The sequence below is a fragment of the Columba livia genome, chromosome 2 (assembly GCF_036013475.1).
Source record: "Columba livia isolate bColLiv1 breed racing homer chromosome 2, bColLiv1.pat.W.v2, whole genome shotgun sequence".
Lineage (NCBI taxonomy): Eukaryota > Metazoa > Chordata > Aves > Columbiformes > Columbidae > Columba > Columba livia.
In genome coordinates, this window is record NC_088603.1 from 123,915,516 (window position 1) to 123,942,102 (window position 26,587).

At 41.2% G+C, this 26,587-nt stretch overlaps 1 protein-coding gene across 6 annotated transcripts in view; it reads left to right on the forward strand.

Annotated features, from left to right (window-relative positions):
• CHD7 (chromodomain helicase DNA binding protein 7) overlaps nt 1–26,587 on the forward strand; it is a 132,153-nt gene that overhangs the window by 20,722 nt on the left and 84,844 nt on the right. For all 6 annotated transcript variants that reach the window (XM_065053626.1, XM_065053625.1, XM_065053630.1 and 3 more), the window contains one exon: nt 21,769–23,626. In XM_065053626.1, the coding sequence (XP_064909698.1) occupies nt 21,944–23,626 (1,683 nt within the window). In that variant the 5' untranslated portion in view covers nt 21,769–21,943. The remainder of the gene's footprint in view (nt 1–21,768; nt 23,627–26,587) is intronic.

Consider the following 26,587-nt stretch of genomic DNA (forward strand, 5'->3'; position numbering starts at 1 on the left):
TTAGTTCCAGTCAAGGTTTCTGTAATATGAAGTGTCATTGACTGTAATGAATCTGATTTCATACTGAGGCTTCTGTTTTAAGATAGAGGTATTTTCAACAGTGGAAGATTAAAAATGATATCTTGAAATATGTTCCTGTTATCTTGAACTATGTCTTGAGCCAGCAGCTAAGTCAAGTTCTGGTTTTGAAACCTGATAGATCCCAGCCTCTGGTATTTCTTCAAATAAAACTGTCTTTTGCTCAGGGATTCAACATTTGGAGTCAGTCACAGATGTGAGCTTTGTGAAGTTGCAAAAATGAGGCTTGGGTTATAGAGCCAGAAATCACTCCTTTAGAAGTTTAATTTGCTCGTCCAAGAGATTTGACATAGTCAAGGGTAGAAACCTGTTCTCCAGAATGGTGTTAGCTTTCCCTATATGCATGTATATATTTCATTTTTTTGTTGGCTGGCAGAAGCAAAGTGATTATGTGGGGTAAAGTAGAAAAGTTATGAAAGAAAAATTGTCCTCTTGCACTTGTTTTTGTATATTAATTATTGTTCATTTATGATCCTGAAAGTTCATGTTTCCTACTAGAGAACTAATTCACTTGAGTGAATAAAATTTCTCTGCTCTATAAAAAATAGCTTTAGTATCGGATGTTTGTGAGTCTGTACATTTTCATCTTACACTACTGGTTGAGCATGATTCAGTTGATCACTGCAAAACTCACTTGATAGGCTGAGTGGATCCACCGTATGTAACTTTACCTAAGTGATGATCTATATAGCGATGCCAAATGATAAAGCTACTAATAAATTATTTTCCTTCATAGGGAACATTTCAATTCCATGATATCACAGTTGGTATCCCCTGAAAAACACTTCTAAATTGTTGGAGAAGCATCCTGTGTGATAGCTCTTGTATGCAGTGAGTTCTTAGATGTTTCTGAAAGATTTATAGCGAAGTCCAAAGCATTTCAAGGCCAAGTATTGCAGTCTTGTCAGATACAGCTTTACAGCCTAGTGACTTATAATGAGAGTAGAATGTAATTAGAAATTGTCCATGTCTTTACTGAGTACTGATGAAAACTATGGCTCAAAGGTTAATTCAAATAATAATTAATATTGGTTTCTGTCAGAACAGGGTGGTAATGAAATCTTTGTCGTATGATGACTGATTTTAAGAGGTGGGTGCATAAGAAATAGAGGCTATAGTTTACCTTTTCTGATTATATTCAGTTATCTTACAGTCAGCATGATAGCTTGATAAGGCATAATTTGAGGGCAATTTAAATGTATTCACAAATATTGCAGCCTACAGTGAAAATCATCTAATATGTTGCATCTGTTTAAGGAGAGATTCATTTCTAGATGGCTGAAGTAGATGGGTTTATGACAAATTATCCTTAAGGGCTGTGTAAGTTGTTTGTTTTTTTTTTTTTAATAACTGAGCAATACCATGTGTTTGTGGAAAGTATTCTTAATAAGATTTGTTAGTATGATAAATGTGGGATGTTACATTGATGTTTGTTTAAATTGGACTAGTTTCAACGAAAGCGATAGACCAGGTTTTGCTGGCAACCAAAACAAATTCTGTTCAGTTTCTGTTCCTGAGCTGAAATTTTCTGCTGGAAAAAATAAATGCTCTTTTGCTTAAGCTAAAACCATAATTTTTCAGTTGCAAGTAGTCAGTGAGCTACTAGACCTGTTATTTTGAGAGAGCTTTCATTAATACTTTGCTACCTTCTGTTTTTTTTGGTTGTTGTTGTATTTTTTTTTGTTTCTCTGTGCCTGCTCTAGTCCTGTTCTTAAAATCAGCCTATTGAAAAGCTTCTCCAGAAGTTTGTAGCTGTAGCTCGGTTTTGTGGGTCCACGTAGTTCTGCATAACATGCCTTTCTCAAACATCTCCTTTCTATTCAGTCTCTTGTTTTAAATGTTAGTGGACTGCCACCCATGATTTTAAACTTGCTGTAATTTTAAGGCTGTTTCCTCTGTTGCCAAAAGGGAAACTTAAATGCCTCTAAATTAGATCTGACAAAAATCAGGTCTTTTCATTCTTACGCTTGTGAAAGTGATCATGAGACTGATTTTTCACTCATTTGGATAATGCTTTCCATACAAACTCCTTCAATTCTTGGGAAGCAAAGAGACTTTGCAGTCAACACTGAACCTCTCAGGAGCAGGGGCACCCAACAGGAAAATTTGGGGAGGGGATTTGAGATAGACAGTGTGTGTGCGCATTTGAGGGGTGTTTTAAAACTGTTGATGGGAGATGTGAAGCATTGTGTTGATTTCTTGGAGCCATTCCTGCTGTTCTTGCTTCTTCATACATTTTTCTCAGTAGCCTGGATGAGAGTCTGTGCTACCTTGAAATTTCCACTAGGTGAGATGGAGGGGAAAAAAAACCCTCCCAAATTTTAACAGGAGCATTGGGAAAAGCTCACTGTTTAAGTTAGGATGCTGAAAGTTTTCTCTGTATTTATTATAAGCAAAGAAATACTGCTTTGGGAACTGAGCTGTGCCTAAAAATCTTACAGAGAAGCTACAGGGTTGAAAATTCCAGGGAAAAAACTTGTTCAAGAAGTAGAGACTTTTTATCTAAAATCAAAATCTGCATACAAAATGTCAAAAATAATGAAAGAAAACCTGAAGGACAGCTGAAATAATTTTCTTAGTGAATTAAAGTTGCATGTTTGCGCTTATTGATTTAGTTCTTTAGGAGCATCTGTTGCCTGTAGAGTTGGTCCAAGTTCTATAATGTCTGCTGTAAAGATAGTGGGGGGAAATAAAAAGTCATACAAATCTGAAATACTGTGAGATTTACGGAAATGTAAACTCCTAATACAAAAATGCTCCATTTGTAGCAAGATCTAAATGCACCAAAATTTGTGCTAGTACTCAAAGATGTCAGAGTACAAATGTGAATAGATATAAATTTAAAGGGAGGTGCTTTGTTGAACATCCTAAAATTGTTTCTTGTTTCTGTTTGTTCCTCCAAACGGGAAGCTAAACCACATATCGGGTTGTTCTCTCAGTCCCTTCCCATGACAGGTCTGCATATTGATATGGAGGTAGCAATTAAGGCGACTACTATTTAACTAGGGACAGATGCATGGGTGAAATATGCCATCTCCAAATAGCAGTGAGGCTACATGGTGGGGAAGGGGGAAGGGAAAGGGAGGATGGTCATTTCAGTTCATCTTTATTAATGGTTTAAGTGGCAAAGTTGCTCCGGTTAGATCTGCGCAGAATGTGGCATAGACTGTGCCATAGTTCCTTTCTACAACCACTTGAAATTCTTTGGGAAGGGGATCTTCCAGAGGACAGTATCTGTGCTGCGGAATAAACAGTTGCCGTGTGAAACTGATGTGAGCCTTAGTTTTACTCTGCCTCCACTAAAATACACTTTTACGGTAGTTTGTGCAGGATCAGCACAGAGGAGTACAAAGAGGGAGCTTTTCAGTACAAAGGCTGCCTGTTTGGCCTGCCCAAACCACCGTGAATGTGTTTAAAGGGGACTTTTATTACCATGGAAACTCTCAGACAGGAAGGAATTTGTCCTGCCATATCTAGAAAATAGTCTGTAATGGTCAGCTCTTGGAACAAAAGTGTTGCAAATAGTGGGTTATATTTAAAAATTCCGGTGGTGAATATGTTTTCACAAAAAAGAATATGTAAAACCAAATCTTCTCCTAATGGACTTTTAGTATGGGGATTTAGGGGAGACTGAGAAAAGCACAATGTGAGCAGGGAAAGTGTTACGAGAAACCTAAGAAAGTTTTACCTCTCTGTGTCCAGAAGGCTTCCTAGGTGTTGAATGGACGTAGATGAAATATTTTCCCTTTAAGTAGTGTGTTTATCAGTCACAGCTGTTTATGGAAGGACTGTGCATGTGCTTGGCTTGAACTGCTGGAGGCAGTCCTCTGAGCACGGTGGATTAATTGCTTTTGGAATGTCTTAACTAAAACCTGGTATTTGACTCTCTAGACAAATATCCTTAGTATTCACAAATGGGCTTTATTTTCCTAAATCACACTGAGATATGACATTTCTTGTCGAAGAGAAATTCTAATGCCAGATCCCAGAATATCTGCGCATCCTTCACTGGGCTTGTACATTGGTATGAAATGACTCCAAGTCAGCAATCTTCCCTTCCAGCCAGCAGGAGTAGCTAGCAGTAAACAGCAGGATTTTCCATGCTTTGCGTAGTGATCAGTGTTGATTCGATTGCTTGTTTGATCAGTCAGATGCAAAATATTTTTCCATGTATTCCATCAAATTTGAATTCCTTTATTTTTTCCTCTGGAAGTCATTCCAGCAGACACTGGTTTCTCATGTTCCTTCTATACAGCAAAGGCCTGGGTTGCTTTAATGCTGTGCTTTTCAGGCTGAGTTGTTGAACCACCTGGCCGTGGCCTGAAGGCACTTTGAATGAGTGGTACAGTAATGAGCTGATCCAGTGGGTCGTGCTGCTCGAAATCAGCTGTACTCCTCCTGCTTCTTCCTTGTGCTGTCACTGCTGTGCAACTGCCCCTGTGGTGACAATCTTCTGATGGCAACTAATAGTTAGATCAGCTTATATCTCTTGTGTCAGACTGCACCCAAACATTTTCATGAGATGTATGGGGTAAGCAGTAGAATGAAAGCTTTTTTTTCTGTGGCTGGGAATGGGAATAACTAAGGAGGAAAAATTGTCATGAAAACTTTCCACTGCTCTGTCAATTTTGCAGTTGTTCACAGCTGCTGAAAATCAGTGTTCAAAGTCTAATTCTACATAGCAGGCCAGGTAAAGAACAGTTATATCCATATTACAGAGAATTCGTGTGCCATTTACAAGCATTCAGTGACCTTGTTTGCTTTACCTGGGTTAACACTGTAATCTGCTGCTCTCATATGAGGACTTCTGTCTTACATGTTGATCAGTTTAGTGTCTTGTCTCCTGACTTGGGGAGCCAAAAGGGTTGCAGAAGGTAGTTCCAACCAGGATTAAAAGAAACAAACAAAATAAAAACCCACCCTGCTCTTGCTTATAAAACTATACCTGCTTAATGGCTCTTCCCTCACAGGGCTTGGTCCTGTTCCCTTGTGTGGGGACTGGGGTTGGGTTGCAGTCCAAACTGTGCCGGGGGGTGGGCATTGTAGTCATGGACAGTCACTTGTCTTTCCGAAAGCATAGAAACCTCTGTTAGATGTATTTCCCTAATAGTCAAGTAAACTGAGAAAGGAAATACTGGTGACATCATGTATGACTTAATATGGTTATTAACTGCGCAGGTGTTGTAAAGCTGTGAATCTAAACTAAAGTGGAATAATGGTACCATATGTCAGTTTTTTTTCTTCCATTTTTATTCTTCCTCATTTGCCATGTTTGTTTTTTCCTCTTTAAAAATGTATTCCTGTCCTGCTTGGTTCTGTTAATAACTCTTATTTTTAAAAAGAAGGGCAGGAAAAATCATCCCTCAAACCTTGGTTGATTTGCTCTTGATTCACCTACTTTTTCCTTACCCGTTTCTCTAGTATGTGTAGCTTTTGTCTCCTTCCTCGCCATTCCAGTTCTAGGCTTTCTCCAGCCGGCAGTTCTTCACCTGCTGTGCTTTTGACAAAGAAGGCAAATGCCCAGCTTGCTCTTTTCCACTGGCTCACGCTCCCCTGCGGAGCTCGCACCCAGTGTTGGCGATCCATGTTGCGCGCCTCGGTGTTGCTCTCCTGATGGCAAGTCTGGGAAGTACTAAATCATCTGGCCATGTACCGCTTCCTTCAGCTTTCTCCCCAGCAGGCCCGTGGGCTGAGTTTGCAGTACGGTGCGATGGCTGCATGCAGCTCGAATGCTCAGGAGCGGGGGTGGGCTTTCTGCCCCCACCCTCTCGCCCCGCACCCCCACAGACATTTCCCTGCTCTCCAGCTGCTCTGGTTTCCATCTGTTACGGGGCCTTCTGGTGCGACTGTTTCCTCATCTGCTGAGCTGAGGAAAATGTTGAAGGACCAGACACTGCATTGACCCAGGGAATTAAGGGGTTGTGGTTTTGGAGAAAATGGCTTGCATGCTTATTTTCCTTTCCTCTTCTCTCAGAAACTTGGCATGCAAGACATGCACATCTAATATCTTGAAAAACTTTGTTAGGTGCATTTTCATTTCTTTGTAGCAAATGCGTTTACTCATCTTAGTCGTATATGTGATATTGTGGGCATATCATATGCGGCAGCTGCCCCCTGTGCTGTGGTCTGTGATGGGCTCAGAAGTGTCCAGCGATGCTAAATGTTAACTTGGAGCAGACAGTGGGAGAAATCGCTGAAGCTTTATTTGTGAAGACAAAAATATGCACCTAGTAAGAAGCAGGAGGAAGTCAAGAGAGGCATTAAAAAACCTTGGAGGGGCCATCGCTCCCTTGGCCCAGGAGCTGGGGAACTTTACCCTGCGAGGTGCCTTCTCTTTTGGCAGGCAGATGCCTGCTGCCCATCTTCAGACTGCTATTTTAGGCTGCTCTTGTCTTTAGCACTTCTTCCATCCTGCAGTCGCTTAGATTATCCCTTTTACAGATTGCTGGGCTGTTGCTCTCTCTTGAGTGATACTGGTAAGTTACCAACAGCAGCAGAGATGGTGGCAATGCAAGTGTGCAACTGAGAAGTATTGCTGTAAAGCAAAACAAGTGAACAACAAAATGCCCATTTTACATAAGTGAAGAACTGTAACCACTGCTGGCTTGACCATACACAGAAGCCTGGCAAAACTTCATTCATTATCCCTGCCGAAGTACATGAAATTGTCAGAATGCCATCCCTTCCTAGTCAAGTTGTCGCAGTTAAGTCAGTAGCTTTGCTTTTTCTGACTATTGCTTCCTATTCCTTTTGGAAATACTAATTCTTGGCTTTTAAAATCTGTTTAAACACTATCAAATTGTTTTGAATTGCAAAATTATATGTGTAAATGAGAAACCTACCTATAGCACCCACTTTTGTAATTGAACAAAGCTTTTATTTCCAGAACCTGACTGCTACTCAGTGTGTGGGAAAAGCATGCTCTGACAGCTTGGGCTGTTTTTTGAGGACTTCTGTGATCTCACTGAAAGGTTTTAATATTAATTCATCACTAGTGTTATGGTTGTGTTTTGATGATAGTCACTTAGGAGATGGGTGTTAGGCAACCAGTTGAAAATTATTGTAAAGTGTTTTTATTTTTTGAGTGGTTCATACATTCAACTTGAAATCCCAGAGAACGTTAAAAGTGATAATGCTCATTCTCCTGAAAGCAAGGTTTCAATGTATTTTTCAAATTAGCCTCCCTCTGTCCCCAGATCCCAGCTAATATGGTATATGTAACTTAACCACTGATTTCTAACTGGGGATCATGTGTTTGTTAGCTTGATGTTGGCAGAAATTGATAACGGAGAAATAAAATATTATAGAGTTGCTGATAGGTGCAGTTGTTTGCCTTTTGGGAGGATAGATGTATTGCATTATCAGAGATGTAATATAGTTCTGGATGGTTTTCTGTGCATATGTGTGACTGCCAGTGCAGCTGCCACATGTCATTTAGTGCAGGGCGAGAAGAGAAGCTCCATGCCCATGAGATGTGTTGCCTTCTGAAAAACATGGAGTGAATGAAATGGTGACTGAGAAGGAGAGGTCTCCGTGAAACACGAATACTTTTGTTGATGGGTAACAGTTGTGTGACCCGGTATCTGCGCTCAGTCACGAGCAACTCTGCCATGTTGTAAATAGTTCAGCAGTTGAGCTGAGCAATGAGAACGGGTATGGAGATGTCAGGTAAGGGGCTCCGCAGTGTTTTGGAAGGAACCTTCGCCACCACATCTTCTGCATGTGGAGAATTACTGGGGGAAGGTACAAAATCGGGATCAAGGGGAAGCAATTTCTGAAGTTCAGGGACAAAAACCAGTGGAGTGTCTACAGATGGTTTAAGGAGTGAGGTTATTTGGTATGCTAGTCTGTCTAGCTACAGGGCTCTCAAATTATGTAGCTACTGTATGGTGAAGCAGAAACAGGAAATTCATTTAAATGACTGAATTAGTGGTTTTCTGGGCTTGAATTCAGTCAAAGCTGCAGATGCCTATGTTAAAAAGAAGTTGGGGCAACTGGCTGGCCCATCTCCTGTCTCCAGTGAAATGTGAAGTTTGTGATAAACACTGAAATCTTCAGTCTAGTTCTCAAAACTGTAAAAATATTTTGGAGTGTGTTCTTCAGCCTTGTTTCATTCGTATCAGTTCTCATAAAAGGTGTTATGTCTTTTGTGAAGTAACAGATGGGTGCTGCTTTTCTAACAAAGTATGAATGATTGGACTATATTGCCATCATAGGTTTGAAATAGAGGCACTACATAGATTTCTATCTTGTAGATGTTCCTTGCATCGCTGCTTTGTTGATGTATACTTCCTCCTTGCTTCTCAAATGAAACTGTCTTTAAACTTGTTTCCATTGGCTTCAGCTCTAGAAAAAAAGGCTTCCATAGTACTGCTCTGGACCTTATCTGTAAATTCAGTCCAGCTTCAATGGTGTTACTTCATTCAGTGTTTTACATGGTGTGAGAGGAAGCTCAGTTTTTGTCCTTGTGAAGAAGACATAGGGAACGGGTGTGGGACATGAAGAATTAACTGTTCATCCTCAGGTAAAGTAATATGTCATGGCCATACCAATAATTTAAAATTCCCAGACTATCAACAAGGGCTGTTTGCGGTCTAGACTGATAGCACAGAGTTGACTCTCCTGGTTTAAACTATTTAAATTTAGGACAAGGGGTAATGGGATCAAGCTGGAACACAAGAGGTTCCACTTAAATTTGAGAAGAAACTTCTTCTCAGTAAGGGTGACAGAGCACTGGAACAGGCTGCCCAGGGAGGTTGTGGAGTCTCCTTCTCTGGAGACATTCAAAACCCACCTGGACATGTTCCTGTGCGACCTCACGTGGGTGTTCCTGCTCCAGCAGGGGGATTGGACTAGATGATCTTTTGAGGTCCCTTCCAATCCCAAACATACTGTGATACTGTGAAATTGAATTACATGTTTACTGTAGACAGAAAAAGTTATTTAGCCTGTTTGTTAGTAGAACATCTTGATGTTGTGAAGAAAATGAATAATACCTCCTGTATGTGATGCTTCTTCCAATCTTGAGATCCCTAAAGAATAGGGGAATTTTTCCTTTTAAGCAGACAGATATTGAAGTGGTTTTGTTGGGTTTTCTTGTTGTGGTTTTTGTTTTGTTTTGTTGGTTGTTTACTTAATGCTTCAATTACTATTTACTAAAAAGATTACAGATAGATAGAAATTCTTGTTTGATAGCATGTTGCATTCCCTTTAAAGAAAATCCTCTTTATGTGGAAGCATCAGGAAGAGTTTCTAGAGCACATACACCATTTACCATTTAGTGTTACTAACACCTAACCACTGCTTCTTTAAATGCATGTGCCTAAAAATATAGGTATTGAATAATCAGAAAAATTAAGTCTTCCATTCACGTTTTTGGGTAAGTATAGATACTTTTGATATTGTCAAGTCTGAGGCTTAGAATTTGTTGAATAAAACACTTCACTTTGCCCCTAGAAAGTTACTTCATAAGGAGCCACAAATTAAACACTAATGCGGTCTTCCGCAAAGGAAAAAAAGACGCACACACACACACAATCTTAATATTAAATAAATGATTCCAGTGTTTGGTAGCAACGGCTTTTGAATACGTTGAGAGTGCAGCCTGTGTGGTAACCCAAGCTTGCGGTGAGAGGCAGGGCTGACCAGGGAGGGTGGCAGCTGGGCTTACCTGGGTGCTAAGGAGCAGGCTGGGACTCCCAACAATCCTGATGAACACATGCGGTTGACAGCTGTTGCTATTGCTACAGCCTTGCAGACATCTCTTGATTAAGCTACTCTCGGTATTTCTCTTGCTTAATTGTTCTCTTTTGGGGGTTTGTGTAAACTGCAGAGCTGTGCAGAATGTGTTGGGTGATTTGGAGATTGGATGGGTGCAGTTGGTGTTAAGTCCTGTTAGCATCCATTAAACTGAGAAGTAAAGATCTGGGTTTTAGAAAAGTACAAAGAGCCCCCTTAACAATTTTACAAAGGCCAAGTGGTAGAAAATCAGTCTATCAAGTTAAGCCTTCATGTATTTTAGAGTGGTAAGACACTGACTGAAGTTTCTCAAATAGCATTTTTTTTTCCTCAACAACTCCTTGACTGTGCTGGGCACACTGGTACACAGTGTCCAAGGGGACCTGATTCCGATGACTGGCCGTCACTGACGTGAGAGGTTTCATTGCTCGCTTTGAAGCTGCAGTTTCATTTGAGGACACGTACTTTATTGAGGTCAACTGCTCTCTTGCTTTTATTTCAAAACAAGGTTCAGCGATCACTGCTGTCTGAAAACACAGAGGTACATGGATTTCAGGTGCTGAGCAGGGCAGGAGAGGAAGAATCGTGCCCATTTCAGGTTTTCGGGTGATGCTTTGTGATCAGATATGGTAATTTAAAAGGTGTTGTAAAAATTTTGGCAGGAAAGCTCATTGTGGAGGTTTAATTAATGGCAACCGGCAGTCCAGCATCCCTTTCAGTACTTATAAGTACTTCTATTTTCATAACTAGTTTCATATACTATATATAATGGGGGGTAGACAACAACAAGGAGCTAGATTTTATTGCTTTGCAAGCATCATTAATGAAAGAGTTACCTTAATCTCAGCTGTAGGTTCAAATAATATTTGCTTATACAGCATAAGCTTTTCATCTGCCTCTTAATTCCTGTGACTCCTAAATCAATTCATCTGTAGCAGAGCCTCATCTATGCCTTTTCCTCCACTGTGCACTGTATTATTTGGTTCAGGTTATAGAAGTCTTTGCATGCTAACGTAGAAAGAGGCCATCGAGGAGAGAGTTCTTGATGTATTCAGGATGCTATAATAATGCTATTTACGGTTTGCTTCTTAAGTAAAACACAGGTAGGGGTTTATGTTTTTAGTCTTTTGATGGATGTTTTATTCTAAATGCGTGTTTTTGTAGAGATAAAATAAATTTGGAAGTGTTGTTTAGCACTGGAACTTCCAAGTTCTTTGTACCTGTTCTAACTTCTCTCTCAACATAGTTTGTAAACAAAGGAATATATTTTTAGCTGTTTGAGTTTGTTCACCTTTGACTAGCAGGTTTCTGACCCTCAATAAATGAAGATTTTGCTGGTAGTGTTTCTGCATTGCACTGTAGCACAGATAATAGACTAGCTGTTTTAGGTCTTGTTCTGACAACCAAACCCTGAACAGTAACTGAAATAGCTCTGAAATTGGCTGGTTAAGCTGTATGGCAGCAGTCTTCATATATAGTACTTGATTAAGAGTCTTGAGTTCTGTTGTTCTGGGGTCTTTGCTACTTAAGTGGTTTTGCTTGTTATTTTTTTAGGAGCCATTTTATGGGTCAGACTTTCACTTTTTCAGGGATTTACAAACACAAAATAGAGAAATTGCTAGTCCAACCAAGTTTGCAGCATAAACTCTTCCAAACTCTAGTTGAGGGGAGGAGTAGTTACATTTATGCAGTCCTAAAATTACATTTGGCTTTTTGATGGCAACCATGAGGCTGATGTGGCCCCTGGTGAAAATGAGTTTGACACCCCTGCTCTAGTTGATCTTTAAAGGCCCCTTCCAACCAAAACCATTCTGATTCTACAAAATAAGCTTTCTTATTTCTCACACTTGTACAATAGTACTCTTATCTTTTAGTCAGTTTGCCCCTCCTTTAATTTGCTTGCTTTTCCTGCTTAAAAACAAAACAAGACACCCAACCAAACCACAACAATAACAAAAAAACCCCAAACATCAACAAAACCAAACCAAAAGCACAAAACCCCTGTACACTAAATTTTAACCTCACATGTTTCTAGTGAGTAGAAATAATTTTTTTGGTTTTGCTGAACTGGGGCAGTGTGGGAATGTAGCTTTTGTTTATTTAAAAGGACTTAAAAACTTGTAGTTCTCTGTAGATGCTACAAGAAGATTGATACATTTGAAAGCTAAATGTAAATGGAAAGTGAATAATTTAACCGTGCTTTGTGAGAGAAGGTAGAGCTACCTACTGTGAAATGGGACCAATTTCAAAGTTTATTTTCAGATCAGTAAAAATTTCCTTTCATGTCTTATCCATGAATGTGGTACTGCTCTTGTATGTTCATCGTCAATCCCTGAAAAGCTTGTGGAGAACTGAAGGTAGCTCAAGAACTTTCCTGTTGGGCATAAAAGTTTTTGTGGTAGATGAATGTCAGCTGCTTCTACTACTTGCAATAACTTGAATGACTGTAGCTCTGGGTACTGGGTCAGTAATTATCTTTGACTTGCAGGCTACTTTTAAGTTTTTCAAAATCTTGATCAGAAGGTGAGTGAGATTGCACAGTTCTAAAACTTGAGATGACAAATTTTCCCCTAGAAGGCTTGCTTTGTTTGTCTGTTTGGACATAACTACGTTGGAGTCATTTTAGAAGTGCATGTTGATTAAGCAACACACTTGAAAAAACACCCTGGTTAGTTTTCTTCTTTGTGAAGAAGAAACTAGAGACCCATTAAAGTTTTGCATAAGAAAATTTGATCCTCTTCCTTTTGAATCCTTCCTGCTCTTATACGGAAAAGCTTTCTAGCTCAGTCCTGCCTGGAAAGAAAAGCCACTCTGTACACGATGTGTGGTAAGGGTTGCACTCTCTGTCAGTACACTCCCAATCCCCACTTACCACTTCTATCACCATGGTTTATACTGTGTAGGCACCTTTTTTCCATGTCTAAGTGAACCTGAATGCAGCAGCTTGTTTACTCTTAAATATCTTAGTCTTTTATACTGGGAGCTGTTGAGAGCTCCGAACTCTTGCGGCGTTTTCTGTTGCAGAGAACAGCTCGGTATAGTTATGTTGTGGTCTGAATAAGCACTGATGATCACTGTGAGCCAGGTATCACATTAAACATCAACCAAAGAAAAAAATCAAACTTCATTTGTACATGCAAGAGCCTGCTATCATTCCACAGGCCAAAAATAAACCACCTTTTTGGCATATCCTTTTTTTTTTTTTTGTTTAAGAACAGGATGTTCAAGATGCAATCTTTTGTTAAAGCAAACAAAAAGCTTCAATAAGTAGCTCAATAAACAGTTGTTGTAGAAGGTCTTTTTGCTATCTGTCCTGTATCTCAGCCATCCCCCATGTTCTGTGGGACATTGTTTGACCTACTTAATGGTACAGGCAACAAATGAAGGTTCCTGAAATCTATTCACTCCATGTACTGTGTTGGGTCCTGCAGTGTACTCTCTTTCTCCTCACCCCTCCTTCCCAACTCTTTCTTTATGGTGAACTTTAAGTCGGTGAAATAATTTAACGCTTCTTTTAAGCCGCGTACTGCATATGATATAGTACATAAATAGTCTGCTACTACAGGTCTTTTTTTTTCTTAACAGAGTTAAGATAGTTAAAATAAAATAAATGTGTTATTTCATTTAAAATGTTTTATAAAATATGTGTTTTTTCTTTTTTTTTTTGAAAAAGGTAATTTATATCTTTTCCTAATATGTATTTTTTTTTCTTTGCTAAAATGTGCAAGACAGTATGCTTCAGTGTATTGGGCAAAAGTTATCATCAATACGGGAAGCGAAGTGAGGGCTTAAGTTCAGATGTAGGATGATTCATCTTGCCACACGTAAAGAGCGTAAAGGGAGTACTACCATTTTGCTCAGCAATCCTGAAATATGTTCTCTTTAGTTCTGTGAAAACTCTGGCTTTTCACTTTGGATGTATAAGGTGTATTTATCTTCACAGAAATGAGTGTGGATATGTGGTTCCTGTACAAGCGCAGACTGGGATCTACCAGTATTTATGAAGAACACATGTACAGGAAAATGACTCTTAAGTACAAGTCATAAATTGAAATGATTATAGAATATACGTGGACAAATATACCATGTGTGGTATTGGTAGACTGTAATTTCATCAAGTGGTTTTTCAGACTTCATAAACTATGAATGAAACATGATTGTATTGGCCTTGTAACAGGTAAAGTAAAATATAGGGTCTGGCTGCTTTAAAGCGCTCATAATTCTATAGCTGGAAATAGCCTTTTGGGATACGATTAAGTCTTAAAACCTGCCCGTGATTAAAAAAATACATTTCGGTGAAAATCACGTGTTCAGAAACCCTGGGAAACATCTGAGTATCCACCTCGTGAATTTTTACAATTCCCCGCTTTCTGGGCGTAAACACAGCGAGCTCCTTCCAGCGAAAGGAAAAGGCTCCGTTTTACTTCGAGCTTCGTCACCTTTCCGATTGTTTTTTGTTGTTGTTTACAGCGTTTTCGGTGTCTGGGCCCGCGCGGGGCTTTGTTTCCCGGAGGGGATGTGACACACGGGAAGGGCTCCGGGCCCAGGCCGCGGTGTGGGGGCTGCCCGAGGCCGCCATGCCCGCTCCCGCTCGCCGCGCCGACCTCTGCCCTTTTGTATCCTGTGACACTCAGCCTGTCTTTGTGCTCAAGTTTATTCATGATGGATACGCTTCCCTCCCCAATCGCATGTGCCGGGAGCCCGGCAGAGCGAACAGATAAATTATTTTCAGCTGCAGGCCTGTGCTTGGGGGAGGAAGGGCGGCAGAGGGGCCGGCGGGGGCCCCTCCGCACCACAGCCGGACGGGGCGCAGCCTCCCCCGGAATATGAAAGGGGGATGACTCTCGGCCTCTCAGATCCTTTTTAAATGCAAAAGAATGTAGGAAATTGCCAGATCAGTTGGTTAATCAGTGACAACTGCAGTAGGTGCACAAAAAGCACGGCCCTTAACAAGAGTCATCAGTTGCGCAGGCTGTTTTTTTCAGCGCCTCAGCGGGTCGCCGCTGGCCCCACCTCTTGAATCCCAGGGCCGGTTTAGTGTCAGCTCTACAAGAGAAATGTAATTGCGGGGAGATTTCTTGCTGACTGATGGCAACAATACGAGTCTTCTCCCTCACACCACCTCCCTCCTCCCCAGACCCCGGCCCTGCCGGGGCTTTGTGTTGGCCTGGACCTCCCGGCCCAGCGGCGCCCGCGTTTGTGGGGTTCAAACCTCACTCAGGGCTACGTTAAACCTGCCGCTGTTACTCCTTGTAGAGCAATGCGCAAGATAACACCGCTATCAAATATTTTAAGGGGTATTCCTGAAATGTTTTTGTGGCTGCGATTGTTTCTCGTAGTTATCTAGGACTATTTTTAGATAAACCTCCTTCTCGCATCTGTATTTTAAACTGGTGTTGGGACAGAGGGTGGTCGTATGACCAAAAAAGGCCTCTTAAAATTCCAGGCTACATAACACTAAAACTGAAGTGTTTCTGGCTTAGGCTTCTCCCACCACATGCTCGTAATACACTTAAACGTAAAAAAACATTTTTATTCCTCTGGTTACTTCATTAAAAACCTCCAAGCACGTACTTCTAAGAAACAGCTATAAACTTTCCTCTTTTTCTTCTGGTCACTGGAAAGAAAAGACATGCTCAGGCTTCTTATTTAATGTTCTATCTGCTGACTTAAAATTAGTAGTGCCCCATGTTAGGAAAAGAGTTCACTTCCCGGCTGGTCCGATGAACACAGAGGTCGTTCCCAGCGGGCACGTATGATGTAACGACAGGACTTTGCATCAGAGAGAGGACTCTACACGGTGCTGCTGCCGTCTGGTATCCGAGCTCCCGTGAACTTGAATGACGTAGGATATTGTTTCCAAATGTGTGGCACAGACTGAACTCTAGCTGGTCATTCCTGCATCAGCTGCTTGACAGCAGCGAGCTGCCAAGTATTCGAAGGCTGTCGTGCCCTCGGTTGCCTTCGTGAAAGCCTGTGCTTTGCCAAAGTATACTGTGCATTAAGGAAATAAAATGCAATCTGGTTTCTGCTTAAGCATTGTATGGGAAACTTACAATTGTTGTCAATTCTTGCCAAAAAGCTGTTGCTGAATAGCATTCAAGGTGTATAGCTGACTCGGAGACATTTGAGGAAAGGCACATCAGCTTTTCACCCCTACCCTCCTTCCCAGTTCCTAGTATAACAAGAGAGATTGAATTTGCCACTGCAGATTTCTGCAGGGGTGTGTTTCTGTGAAGAACTCGCTGAATTTTGCTAAGAGAAATATGAAATTAAACTTTTCAGAAACGCTTACACCATATTTTCTGCCTCTTCCTGCTGAAGGCAGGGTATTCCTGGAGTGCATGAGGTCATGCTGCTTTTTGTTTGAGGCGTGTATAGTTTTAAAAAGTTAATGTGAAATGAGTGTGACAAGGAAGAAACACACTGTAATGGGGGCTGCATTTTATTTATTCTTTGTATGCTTTCCATATATTGCTGAGGTCCTGGTAGTCAATGAGTTAGTGTGATAGGAGCGAAGGGATCCTCTGGTAGGAGTTCCGATGGATTGTCCTTCTGTCATGCGTTCTGAAAAACTGTTAGAAATGCGGTGAAGAGACAACGCCCTCAGACACATGGTGTGGACTGGGGGGTTGCCGTATGCAGGGACAGGAGTTGGACTTGATGATCCTTGTGGGTCCCTTCCAACTCAGGACACTCTACGATTCTGCGATTCTTTTAATCCTTGCAAGTCCTGTCTCCTATTCCTGGGGCAGGGGGGGAACAAGATTGCTGCTGTCCTTTGATCTGAGACAAAGTGTATGGACTTAATTTTTAACACAGCTGTACTGTATGAAGTGTATACTAGGAAGGCATTCTATATAAAATAAAAAGTGACTTCAGACGTTCCAAAAACAAAGTTTCTTTGGAAGTTACAGTCACAAATTGTGTGGCAATTGCTTTACAAATCTACTCTTCTATATTGTCTAATTTATATGGAGGAGGAACGTAGCATGCAGTGAGAACTAAGCATTAAACACATAGGAGACTGGTTGTGCTTCCCGTGGACACAGGCACTTGCATAACTGTCTTGGCATCAGCAGCACAATTCACTCAGTAGGTAGAGGAGCTGAAAGGCAGAAGTCTCATCAGCCATCTTCCCCAATTTGAATGTCTTGGCATGACTTTTCCTATGTTGTCAGGGTGTGTTTATGAAGTTCTTTGTAAATGTTTTCCTCCAACTTTGTTCATAAAATACAAATGTGACTTTAATTGCTGTCATTTGTGTGATCTACTTCCGTGCAGCAAGTGCTTAAATTACTACCCCTAACAGTCATCAGGAGCTTAGAAGTTTTGAAAAGCAGTTCAGATATGTAGTAGTAGCAGCCTGATGTTTAATCCCACATTTTGGGGCTCCTGTCTCAAAATGACCTTAGGCATGGCTTTGATTTCTAGCATGAAAGGTCTTTTTAGCCTAGTTGATCAAAACAGCACAGTATTTAGCACACTGTTTATTGTATTTTGTTGTAGGTGCATAGTTCCATTATTTGAGTAACTGTTTTGTTTGTTTCGAGTACTGAAGAGTTTTGCCTGAGATATCAACTGATAGCTGTAAAAACAACAACTCTGCATGACATCTCACTTCAGAGCTTGAAGCAGTCAGTATTAGCTGTCTTCTCACATTCTGTTTATTCAGTTTACTTCCTGCATGGCCATCAAGAAACACTGCCGAATTTCTTGTATAGAAGCATCAATAGCTGAATCGCGGAACCTGTTGATTTACAAAATGTTGTGAGTGGCAGAAGGTGAGGATGGCGTTGTGGAGGGCGCGTGTGTCTGTGTGCTGCCCTTGCTGCTTCCTGGTCTTGACTGCCTGGATCTGCTGCCTTGGGAGCAAGACTAATGAAGTTCAGGTTTTAGTGTTTGCAGCCCTAGGTTGAGTTATGCCTGTGTAGCAGCCAGTTTAGTTCCACTCATAAAAGTGGGAAGCTGCCCAAGGCTACTGAGTCCATGTAGCTCTGAAATACTAAGTTGAGCAATGGTTAACGACTACTTAAATTTGAGATCTAGCTGTTTAGGACTGGAATGTTGCAGACTGAAGTAAATGTGAGCTTTGTCTGTTGAGACAACAGAGTTGTTAAGCAATTGACTGTGTCTTGGTAGTTGGGATCATACCATTGCTTTGAAAGAAACAGGTCGTCTAGGCAGTCTTGAGGAGGAGTCTTGACTTTCTACTTCAGTCTTGTTGGTGCAAGCTTTCATTTTCAGGAACAGAAAAGCTAATAGAATTTTATAGCAGAATCTGTATACTTTACGATATTTTTTTTTTTTTTTTCCAAATCACTATTTCTTTGTACAGTCACACTTTTATTCAGCTCACCTTTCCAAGGTTTCAGATAGTCTTTGTATCTGGAAAATAGTCACTGCTCCATGAATGTCTGTTGGTTTTAACTTATGGGATAGAGAAGAATATACACAAATTCATTTTAAAACTATTTAATTAAAAAAAAATAATAATTTAAGCTGAGATTATGTTGGCCAGTCTTGCTGTTAGTATGTCTGCTTTCATGAGGGAGTGACTAATGGCACTTAGCGAAAATTTTAGCTAGAATCATTGCTTGATGCAGATCCTACCTTTGTGTGTGGGTTTTCTTTTTGTGTTGGTTTGTTGCTGTTGTTGTTTTGGGGTTTGTTCTTTTTTTTGGGGTGCGGGCGGTCTGGCCTTGATGCTTTAAGCAGAGAAACTACATTGCTGTAGTGAAAGAAGCAAAGAAATGATTGCAACTTCGCAGCTTGAAGCTGTGACACTCATGACTTGCTTAACTGTCTAGAACACTATCCTGTTAGTGTAGAAGGTTGAGAGCTTATTAGGTAATTCCAGTATTGACTGTTTTCTTATCAAAACAGTAGTTATTTTGATCAGGCTGTAGCTGCTACTGTCCTTCAGTCTTCAACATGTGCTGTTCACCATATATTGCATCAGAGGTGTGACTTTTATTTGGGGAACTATAAGAAGGTTTGGCAAAAGCACAACTGACTGTAAAGGGCTGTGGTCATTAAATTTAAGGCCAAACGTAAATCTAAAGAAATACGAAAATGATTTTGAGGCATATTCTCAGACACGTTTTCACGTTGTGTTTCAAACCTAACAGCTTTAGCATCAACAGCTCAAACATTAAATCAGTTCATACTTCAGCTAAAAATGCAGAACTAAAATAATAAATAGCAGGAAACGGTGTTTTCGCTCCTAATTTAGGTGATGGATTTGTTGGCTTGCAAGCTGCATCATAAATGTAGAAGTTACTTTTCTTTTGGAGGAGCATGTGCTGAGGAAGCCAGGTGAGTGCTGGGTTCTGTAGCATGTCCCTCTCACTGTAAGGGACAGTCCCTGGCCCAAGCCTGCAAGTTGGTGTGGAGTCAACTGGCCAGAAATAAGGTGTGTTTAACAAAACTCATACCCTATTTTAATTTGGTTTTCTGGGTATAGTAGCAGGTCCTAACTACTGTGGGCCAGTGTTGACTGCTACTGGTGGCTGACTCCAGCCTGAGTTTTATTGGAAGCCTGTCAGTTCAACAACAGCAAACGAAGCAGTGTGATTCAGATCCATGCTTGATGCTTGTGACCTTGTTTCTGGAGATGCTCTGTTAGCTTGTCTATGACAGAGAGCAAAGAGAATTCTTCTTTGTAGATTTCAGTAATTTTTATTGCAAAGATTCACTAGTGTTTCAGGAGAGCAGAACATGCTTGTCTTCAAAAATGGTTATTTTGGTAGGCATCAACTCCCTTGTTTATATCCTGCAGCTGGTTGATTTAGGGTCATTTCTATAATAAAATGACTGAAAGTTCTTACCTGTTCATAATCTTGTGGCTGTGCACAGGTTAGCTGATGAGTGAGATCCCCTACTTGGGTCAAGTTTGATATTGTCCAGATTACGTCAGTGGTTGGGAGGTAACAGGATCTGCACAGTGCATTTTAGCATTTCCAGGCGAAGAGGCTGTTCGTTAGATGGAGACTCTCTGTACACACTGATGTCCGGCTTTGCCAGCTCCTAGTGGCAGTGTGCATCAGCAGAAGTAGCAGCGTTAGAAGTCCTCGAGTCATCTTAAACCACTGGAAGGATCTTCACCAGGACAGAGTGGTTGCCTCTGGAGCAAGCTAATACCGAAAGCTTGTCTTGGTGAAGGAAGCTCCTTCTCTACCTTTTTGCTGGAACTTCCTTATGCTGTGCTTTGATGAACTGATATTACAGGTGGCTTCTGTTTAATAAGGAAAATGAAATAAAAAGAAATAGATATTAAAGAACGGAAAGTGCCTCATAGGAATTTAGCCCCAAGAGAATTAGAAATATAAGTGTTAATATCCCAGCTGAGCACAAAAGAGAGTTGAGAGTGTGGTTTTAAAGGTGACATTCAAATGCTATTTTAAGAGGAGTGATAAATGCTTGTGCTTTTCCTCTTGCCCTCTGCTTCATGCTGTAGAAGGTTCTCTTGACAATGGCTACAAGTAGTATAATAAATGTGCTGATATTTTCTTCCGAAAAACTCGTTTGGGACAAATTGCCTGCAGTTAAAATAGTCTGGTCTGGCATTTTGCATCCAGAGTGACTGAAAGCATCCCTCCTGTACAACAAAATGCAAGATGTGAAAGTACAAACTTGTAAATCTTCTTTTCTTTGATCACTGATTAAGGGCAGGTTGGTATCTGCAAGTACAGTTGCTACTAAATCATGACAAAGACGCAAAAATAGTTTTTATTTGCTGCGTGGATAGGCTTCCTTTACTATCGCCTTAGGCTTTATTTGGAGATATAAAACATAGCATTTAAAGTTCTGATCCTGAGGAAAGATAGCATTACGCTAGTTTTGTTCCTAATAAGCAGACTCAAAGTCTTTCAAGTTATTGCAGGAAGAGAATGGGGGACAAGTTTCAGAACGTGCTGGTCTCCATGTGAAAAACCTGAATGGGAACTTTTCTGAATCTACTCTCTTACTGTGTGTTGCTTTTATCTTTTTTTTTTCTCAAGTTTGAGTGCATACCTTGTTAGGTTAGCAATTTCTTATGTAAATTCCTTTGCCATTACTAATTCTCCTGAGTGTGTTTTCAAGGTTGTAATTCTGGAGAGAACAAAACTTCGGTGTGATCTTCTAAAGTGCTGTAGTTGCAGTTAAGTAGCATGATTGCCTGATGATGAATAATGAACTCCAGTGACGGTGTTCCCTGTTATCATCATGAGAGAAATTAGGACATGGATTGAGAAATCTACCCTATCATAGGATGCAGCTTTTGAATTTAATTTTTGTACACAAATTGAGCATATAGTTTTGCATAAATAGGAAGTATTATGTCTTTCTGTTTACAAGCTCATTAAATTGAGATAAATTGTGTGTTTATTTTTTTTTTTCTTCCTAAATGTTAAGTCTTGGAGTTTGGTATGTTTTAAAGGGTCATCTCTGTGTGTGTGATTGAAAAATCTGTTGTCCCTGTAACTAACTTGAGCCTGTCGTAGGGCTTGGTGCTTCTGCTTGCTCATCTGATTACGCAGCTCAAGGGAATAAGGTTAAGGACGTGCTGTTGGTAACTAGAGCGTTTTCAGGGCTTTAGTTTGGCAGATGGGCTGCTTGGCTATATTCATACATCTGCCTACCTGCTGTGGCAGCTGCTGCTGCTGCATGTTGTGTTCTTTTGTTCTGTTCCACCCAAGAAAGAAGCACTAGGAAGTGTAGTGAATGGATTAATTTAAGGTTGAGGCTAGTGTTTTGCTTGCTTCCTAACTCTGTATCATACTAAAGCTTCTGATAAAGCTAATGAGTCCTTCATAAAGTGAATTAGATTTTTAAGATGTATTTCAGGGGCTGAAACTAGCTAGCATTGTCTAAAATTGTCAAGTGTGTGGTTTTTTTTTTTTAATATTGCCCGATGTTATTTATTTTAATATCTTCCTCTCTTTCTCCCCCTTCCCCCTCTTTTTCTAGGAGCAGTAACCAGACTTTGCCTGACACTGCGTGGTCCAAAAGAATTAAGGAAATATGGAATGACATGAAGGAGATTAGTTGAGGATTAAAGGCTTTGAGGACAAAACACCTCGCTGAGGTGAAGCACAGACTAGCATTCTAGTTGTAGCTCTGAGGAGCTGTGTGCTGAAATAAGATGGCAGATCCAGGAATGATGAGTCTGTTTGGAGAAGATGGGAATATTTTCAGTGAAGGGCTGGAAGGTCTCGGAGAATGTGGATATCCTGAAAATACAGTAAATCCTATGGGGCAGCAAATGCCCATGGATCAAGGATTTCCCTCTTTACAGTCATCTCTTCATCATCCCCCTGCAAATCAAAACCAAGCCAAGTTGACCCATTTTGATCACTATAATCAATATGAACAGCAGAAAATGCACCTGATGGATCAGCCGAACAGGATGATAAGCAATGCCCCTGGGAATGGTATAGCGTCTCCTCATTCACAGTACCACAACCCTCCAGTTCCTCAGGTTCCTCATGGCAGTGGTGCTGGTGGTCAGATGGGAGTCTATCCCGGCATGCAGAACGAAAGACACGGGCAACCCTTCGTAGACAGTGGCTCCATGTGGGGACCACGGGCAGTTCAAGTGCCAGACCAGATCAGAGCACCGTACCAGCAGCAACAGCAGCAGCAGCCGCAGCCGACACAGCCGCCCCAGGCACCCTCCGGACCCCCTGGGCAGGGCCATCCTCAGCACATGCAGCAGATGGGAAACTACATGGCTCGTGGTGATTTTTCGATGCAGCAGCACAGTCAGCCGCAACAGCAGAGGATGAACCAGTTTTCTCAAGGCCAAGAAGGCCTCAATCAGGGAAACCCTTTCATTGCCACCTCAGGACCTGGCCACTTGTCTCATGTGCCCCAGCAGAATCCCAGTATGGCACCTTCCTTGCGACACTCAGTCCAGCAATTTCACCACCATCCCCCCACTGCTCTCCATGGAGAATCAGTAGCCCATAGTCCCAGATTCTCCCCTAATCCTCCCCAGCAGGGTGCTGTTAGGCCGCAAACACTTAATTTTAGTTCTCGGAGCCAGACGGTACCCTCACCTACTATAAACAACTCAGGGCAGTATTCTCGATATCCTTACAGTAACCTTAATCAGGGATTAGTTAATAATACAGGGATGAATCAGAATTTAGGCCTTACGAATAACACTCCAATGAATCAATCTGTACCAAGATACCCAAATGCTGTCGGATTTCCATCAAACAGTGGTCAAGGACTAATGCACCAGCAACCCATCCACCCGAGTGGCTCACTTAACCAAATGAACACACAAACTATGCACCCTTCACAGCCTCAGGGAACTTATGCCTCTCCACCTCCCATGTCACCTATGAAAGCAATGAGTAATCCAGCAGGTACACCTCCTCCACAGGTTAGACCTGGTAGCGCTGGAATACCAATGGAAGTTGGCAGTTATCCAAATATTCCCCATCCTCAGCCGTCACACCAGCCCCCTGGTGCCATGGGAATTGGACAAAGGAATATGGGCCCCCGAAACATGCAACAGAATCGTCCGTTTATGGGTATGTCTTCAACACCACGGGAGATGGGTGGGCACATGAGACCAAATGGTTGTCCAGGTGTTGGCCTTGCAGATCCACAAGCAATACAAGAGCGACTAATTTCTGGCCAGCAGCTTCCTAGTCAACAGCAGTCTTTTCAACAGCAAATGCCAACCTGTCCTCCCATGCAGCCTCATCCAGGGATACATCATCAGTCTTCACCACCCCCACATCCTCATCATCAGCCTTGGGCACAGCTTCACCAGTCACCACAAAACACACCACAAAAAGTGCCTGTCCTTCAGGTAAGCTGCTTGCAATGAGTAGAAAATGTTTTAAATTAACTGTAAATGCATTTGAGGATGCACAAGATCTATGGTTTCTGAGCTCCTGTTTGACTCCCCTGTTTGTTACTGGTTATGTGGGTTTCTTGGTGCGCAGAAAGTGAAGGTAAAATGATGTTCAAGTAGCTTGCTTGTGTCCTTACAGTAATTTTTACAAGATAACATTAATGGATAGACTGAAATGTGATACAGCAACAGGACAAGCTGAATACCTGCTCTTCTTTTTGTGTTGGTTCCTTTGAGGGGATAACGGGAAGCATGTTTGAGAGTTGTCATTTAAACTGTTAATTTTCGTATATGCAACGCGGAGAAAGAAGAGTGCCTTATAATGGGTTTGTTTTGGCCAAAACAAGGGCTTCCTTTGAATTTTAAGGGAATGTTTTATGGTTTTAAGTTAAAGCTGAAATTTGTATGTGTGAAAAAATTTCCAGGATAAACTTCTTCGGCACTAAGTAGTGCAACTGAGAAGTGATGGGGCAACAGTTTATGCAAGGAGAAGACAGCAGATGTGAATCATAGTCTGAAATCAAATCTTCTGAGGCTTAAATGAAATCTCAAATAGGATAGAAGTTTTATTTTACTGAGTCTCTGATCTGCCAGGTTTCAATGAAGATGTATTATTTTCATGTCATTTTTCAATTAAAAGCTAAAATGGGTAAAACATCTTGATCCTCTGTAGCTTAGCGGGTTTTACTACATGCTTGTATGTTAAGCTTGAGCTGAAAAAGCCCCTTTTGGCATCTTTGCATTTGCCGTTGCTTGCCTTTGGTTCTATCCAGCTATCATTCAAGACGTTTTGGTACTGAATGAATAGGTAGTCAAGATACCAAGAGGTTTGATTTTATTTTCTTTTATAAACCAGTCAGTAATTAACGCCAAGTAGCTCTGCCCATAAATATTTGGAGACAATTGTTGGAATGCAGTCATAATGATACGAAGCTACAATAAGCTTCATAAATCATACAAACAGCTGTCCCAGCCTGTGTCCCCGGCCTGCGCGGAAGGCAGCTGCTCTGTCCCCTCCGCTGCTGCCTGCCGGCTGCTCTGCTGGCTGCTCCGCACAGCGTGAGCTGCGGCTGGGAATCAGATGTATGTGCTGCGGAGAGGCAGCTGACGAGGAGGGGTGCATGGAGCAGCTTGGCAGCTGGGAGAGGCTTCCACATTCCCCATGGAAGCGAATGGGGAGGAGCAATGGAGGTGCCAGAGGGTTGGGAAGCCCAGGGAGGGAGATCAGGGACTAGGCTGGGTGAGGGGAAGGACTCTGTCTTCTGGGAAGGAGGAGGAAGCTCTCTTGAAGGTGCCAAAAATATCTTCAAGACCATCTTTCTCTCCCCTGTCTCCCTAAAAATTGGTGTGAAATTTTATGTCTGTGGTGGTCCTTCTTCTCCCCACACCTCCACACACAGGCTTTGTTTGGAGAACCTAAATTAGAGTTCTCACACCAATGTGGAGTTGTGTGTTCCTCCCTGAGAGAGCAGCTCTTGACAATGCTTCTTGTGTTACTGTGTGTATGTTAGCAGGATGAAAAGGAAAGAGCTCAAGACTATATTAAAAAAAAAAGTGAGAGAACGAGCAGATATTTGCAAAGGGGTAATGACAGCACAGAAAAATCAGTACGGGAAGACTGGGGATCAGAAAAAGAAGTATGAGATGTGGTTTTTACCCTGAAGATGAGAGCCGACGCATCTAGCAGAAAAAGCTTCAAAGGAAATTGTAGAAATGCTGAAATAAGACTTCCAAGATGGTAAAGGAGCAAGCACCAGCATCACTGAGATCTTTTACAACTAGTGATGGTGGGGGTGTGGGAAGACTTGAAATCAGCTGTGCCCTGAAGCTGTGGTGTTCTTCACTGGCATTTTCATCTAGTGAACCTTCTTTTTGGCAGCAAGAGGTGGTTGGGGAGGAAAAGGTTTACTTGTAGAATGGACAGGCTTGTTAAATGCTCTTGGAAGATTAATTTCCCTTTAATCAGTGAAGAGCTAAAATGCAGAGAGCTCAACCCTTAAATGAGCTATGCAACCTATTACAGAGTTCTGAACTGCAGATGAATAGCTTGAGCAAAGGTAAGTGCTGACACTAAATAATTAGAGGAAAACCGCATGATAACTCAAGTTATTTGATTAAAATCAGTAATCCGAAGAGTTATAGCTAGCCAAGTTATAAGTCCTGTTAACCTACTTCTGTTTAGTTTTTATTTGGTAAAAGTTACTGTTAACATACCTTCCCATTAAGTAATTATTTTGAGACCTGATTGTAGTAATGAAAACTCTTGACAGGCAGGGATTTCCCCCTTGAAAACTGTTTGGATGAAATAAATATTGTTCAAGTCAATGAAAACTCGACTCCTCCCCACCCTCTGGGGAAGAATGCAGATGTGTGAAACCCCCACTCTTCAGACTGAATACAGAATTTGTAGCTTTCCTGCCTGTGTCATGGTTTTCCCTTCAAGTCAGTTGGCAGAAAACTCTTCACTGAAGAACAGTTATTTAAATGACTGTTTCGTTTTTATTTGTATTAAATTAATCAACAAAACGAATATAGTCAGTGAAATGGAAATCACTATGAACTTTTAACTCGACAAAAGCCATCTTAGTTACTATTTTTCAGTGATCTGAAGCTAGCCTTATCATGGGAAGGCTGTATTACTTGTGGTTAACCAAATTACTGTCTTGGTTTTAGATATGTTGGAAGGAAAGTGGAGTTCTTTTGCTTTTAACTTGAAAGAAATTGCCAGGTCGATTCTAGAGCTTATTTATTTTTGTGTGTGCAGAACTGCATATAATTTTGGTTAGGAGGTGGAGCTGGTGACTGACAATTCAGCTGGTTTAGATTAATAGCTGAGAACTAGACATGGTTATTAGGACCTTGTTAGCAGTGAGTTGCTGGCCTCAGTGGAGTTTTATAGATTTATAAAAACCGCTG